Genomic DNA, 3,042 nt, shown 5'->3' with positions numbered 1-3,042 from the left:
CCCAAGTTACACAGACAAATTACCCTTTTCCCGTACCTTGTCAATTTTGTCCAGCCAGTCTTTGTTAGAGGCCAGCTCTGCCATGAAGGCCTGGTGCTTCTGCCACTTGCTGTGAAGATTTCTGGCCTCATCATAAGACATGTCTTGTGCTGTCAGCATTTTCTCATTGATCCACAATGTGAGCTATAGAAAAGAGGACAGCATTACACAATAAGCATCATTATTAATATAATTATACAGAAATACAAGCGATAAACACAAATTCTATAGCTTTTTTCTTATGATAAAAGAAGCCATGTGTAGTCACAGTACTAGGTAACTTTGACATATTTAAACTTTAAGCATGTTATTAATTTACTCATGATGCTATTATTTCATTTCATTTTTTTTTTACCTCCTGCCCATCTTGGAGGAAGTGCTGAAGTTCACGGTTGTCCTTAAGCTTTGTAAGCAATTCATTCGCAGCCTTCTTATTCTTAACATGCCTGGAGAAAATTAAGGAGAGCTAAATGAGCCACTCTTCAAACATCTTATCAACAAGGAAAACTTGCATTATTGGGATTTTTCATCCTTCTTGTACTTTTGCTCTAACCTTTCTTGGATGGAATCAACTTTTTCCTGGATTTTGTCAGAGTTTGCATTACAATCGTTAATGAGGCGCCGTCCAGCCTCCACCACACCAGTTATCTTCTCCTCACTGGCCTCTGTGGTAGTGAGGAAATCCTCATGCTTCTTAATGGCCTCTTCCGCTCCCTGAAGACTGCTGGGCATCTCTGTGTGGGACAGCACATACTCCTACACAAAGAAAGGAAAAGGAATGTTATAATTGTTTTTAACATTTCTTACATGCTATTATCTAATTCCAATGATTTTGATGTTTTGCAGCCTGTTGGCTTACTGTCAGTGATATATTGAAATTAAAACATGTAAAACAAGCACAAGCTGGGGATATAGTGAAGAATTCAAACAACATCAAACTACAAATTTCTGTTTTTCTTCAACAGTTTATAATTTGCTGCAGTTGTCTTTGAATCCCTACTTTTGGGTCCTTCCAGTCCTTACATTTGTATGGACTTTAATTTCTTCTTAATTAGATTTTGTGCTACATAGAATTATAATAGTAATTATGTAATTTTTATAGAATGAAAATAAGCGGAGTATAGTGGCCAACACATTACAGATTAAGGCCTGTGGCCCAGTTACACTGCACTTTACTTCTCACCTCCCAGTTGCCCTTATTTAAGAGCTAGGTGTGTGAATACTAAGTGTACTAGACGCCAATGTAAACAAACCACAAGAACCCATGCAAACACAATAAAAACCTATAGAGTAAACATTAACACATATTTCTGATTACCAGAACAACATGCTTGTGCTGCATTAACCCTGTGAAAGCAGAGTGTTTTAGTTCAGCAGAACTGAATTTAAGCTTGAAAATGTGATTAATTAATTAAATTTAACTATTTAAGATTATGACTTTGTGATGATTTTGCTATGCAATCAAGCAAATCTTAGTCATGTTAATAACAACGGGAGGGGCAAGAGGGCAGTTAGTCTGGTGAAAAATTTGAATTAGATTTACATTTCTACCCATGCTTTAACCCAGCTGTTATTATCCATTTGAAGGATGTAGTACATATATTTTAGGTGCAAACAGTTATTAGGCTGCTTGACTATAGACGAAGCCAATAAAGCTGTACGTTGATACATATTTTGATTCATCTAGGCCACAGCTCACTGGCACAGTTATTTCAATAGTGCTTTTTTCAAACCTGGCTGTTCAGGAAAGCTTCTGCCTGCTTTGCATCTCTCAAGAAAGTCTGGAAGTCAAAGGCTTGGGCCAAAAGACTGTGGCGGTTCTCCCACATGCGACGCAACTCATGCCACCCGGTATCCAGTGCCTGGAGCCTCTGGGCCAGGAACATGTGCTGGGCATCTGTCTGACCTTGGGTCACCTCCTCACCGACTGCCCGCATCTTCTCATAGTCCTCCTTATAGTTATCAACCTCATTCTTGATACTCTCATGCTGGGCTAGCAAACTCTCAGCCTCAGGCAGAGAAGTGGGAATGTCCTCTGACGCCACGGCTGTCTGAGTGCGGGACAACCAGGACTGGAAGTCATCCAGGTCCCTAAGGAAGCCCTGCAGCTTGCTGGCTTCGCCCAATGACTCCTCACGTCGCTTCATGGTGGCATTCAACTCTTCCCACACCTCTTGAATCTCTGCCAGACGTCCCTGGATCTCTCCTGCCTGATCTGGATGTTCCTTGGCCAGCTTTTCTGCCTCATTTCTAAGGTCATCCAATTTTCCCTAAAAAGACACAAAGAATGGTTTAAATGCAGAAATGATGAGAAGATTCCCCAGCATGAAACCCAAATTGCTCCCACAATGAATGTGCATTATTTTTAAATTATTTATTGCATTGTTTATAGTCTTTTCTGCTCCAATCCCTCACCCATAAGTCACTGCATGTAACCTCTCCATACCTGAATTGCCTCCAGGTCCCTCTCCATGCCAGTGAGTTTGCGTTGCAGTGCCATCACTCCAGCCAGGTCATTGCCCAGGCTCTGAGTAGATTCTATCACCTTGGTCTTTTCCTTCATCCAAGTTTGGATCTCATTACACTCCAGGTGGTAGTTCTGGATGTTAAGAGCAGACTCTAGGGCTTGTTTTTTCTGGCCAGCCAATTGTTCAAACTCTGTCCATCTAGGGGACCATACAAAATGCAATATGCAGGTTAAAAACAACCAATGCGCTCATTGAGTTGTAAAATATATGTTATGTGATCTGACCTGTTGTTCAGTTGGTCTCGTGTGTGGTGGATTTGGTCTTTGCTACAGTTGTCGGAGCTCAGCAACTGCTCAGCCACCTGGTTCACATCAGTTACACGAGTGCCTAGGTTGTTCATCTCAGGTTCAAGAGTCTCAAATCTGCAGTCATAAAGTTAAGAAACAGCATCAATTCACTCATTCTAAAAAGAATATGGTCTTTTAAACTAGATGTTTCTGCAGATACTAAAACTACTTGTGACAGAAAGCAGCGA

At 40.9% G+C, this 3,042-nt stretch overlaps 2 protein-coding genes across 2 annotated transcripts; both read right to left on the bottom strand.

Moving 5' to 3' along the window:
- Positions 1-36: 36 nt before the first annotated feature.
- On the bottom strand, positions 37-771 carry LOC147820444 (spectrin beta chain, non-erythrocytic 1-like; the record flags this gene model as incomplete). Its single annotated transcript, XM_087177954.1, has 3 exons — positions 593-771; positions 395-485; positions 37-183 (listed from the first exon to the last, which is right to left on the bottom strand). Coding segments are annotated over exons 1-3 (417 nt in total), but the record flags the coding sequence as incomplete, so codon positions are not given.
- LOC111666451 (spectrin beta chain, non-erythrocytic 1-like) lies at positions 594-2,925 on the bottom strand. Its single transcript, XM_087177665.1, has 3 exons — positions 2,792-2,925; positions 2,486-2,705; positions 594-2,309 (listed from the first exon to the last, which is right to left on the bottom strand). The coding sequence occupies exons 1-3, from the start codon at positions 2,905-2,907 to the stop codon at positions 1,767-1,769; spliced, it is 879 nt and encodes a 292-aa protein (XP_087033791.1). The 5' UTR covers positions 2,908-2,925; the 3' UTR covers positions 594-1,766.
- Between the last annotated feature and the right edge of the window lie 117 nt (positions 2,926-3,042).

This window comes from Seriola lalandi, unplaced genomic scaffold (genome assembly GCF_002814215.2).
Source record: "Seriola lalandi dorsalis isolate HSWRI2012SDOR001 ecotype SW California unplaced genomic scaffold, Sedor1 jcf7180001956295, whole genome shotgun sequence".
Classification (NCBI taxonomy): Eukaryota; Metazoa; Chordata; class Actinopteri; order Carangiformes; family Carangidae; genus Seriola; species Seriola lalandi.
This window is presented reverse-complemented; position numbering and strand designations above follow the sequence as displayed.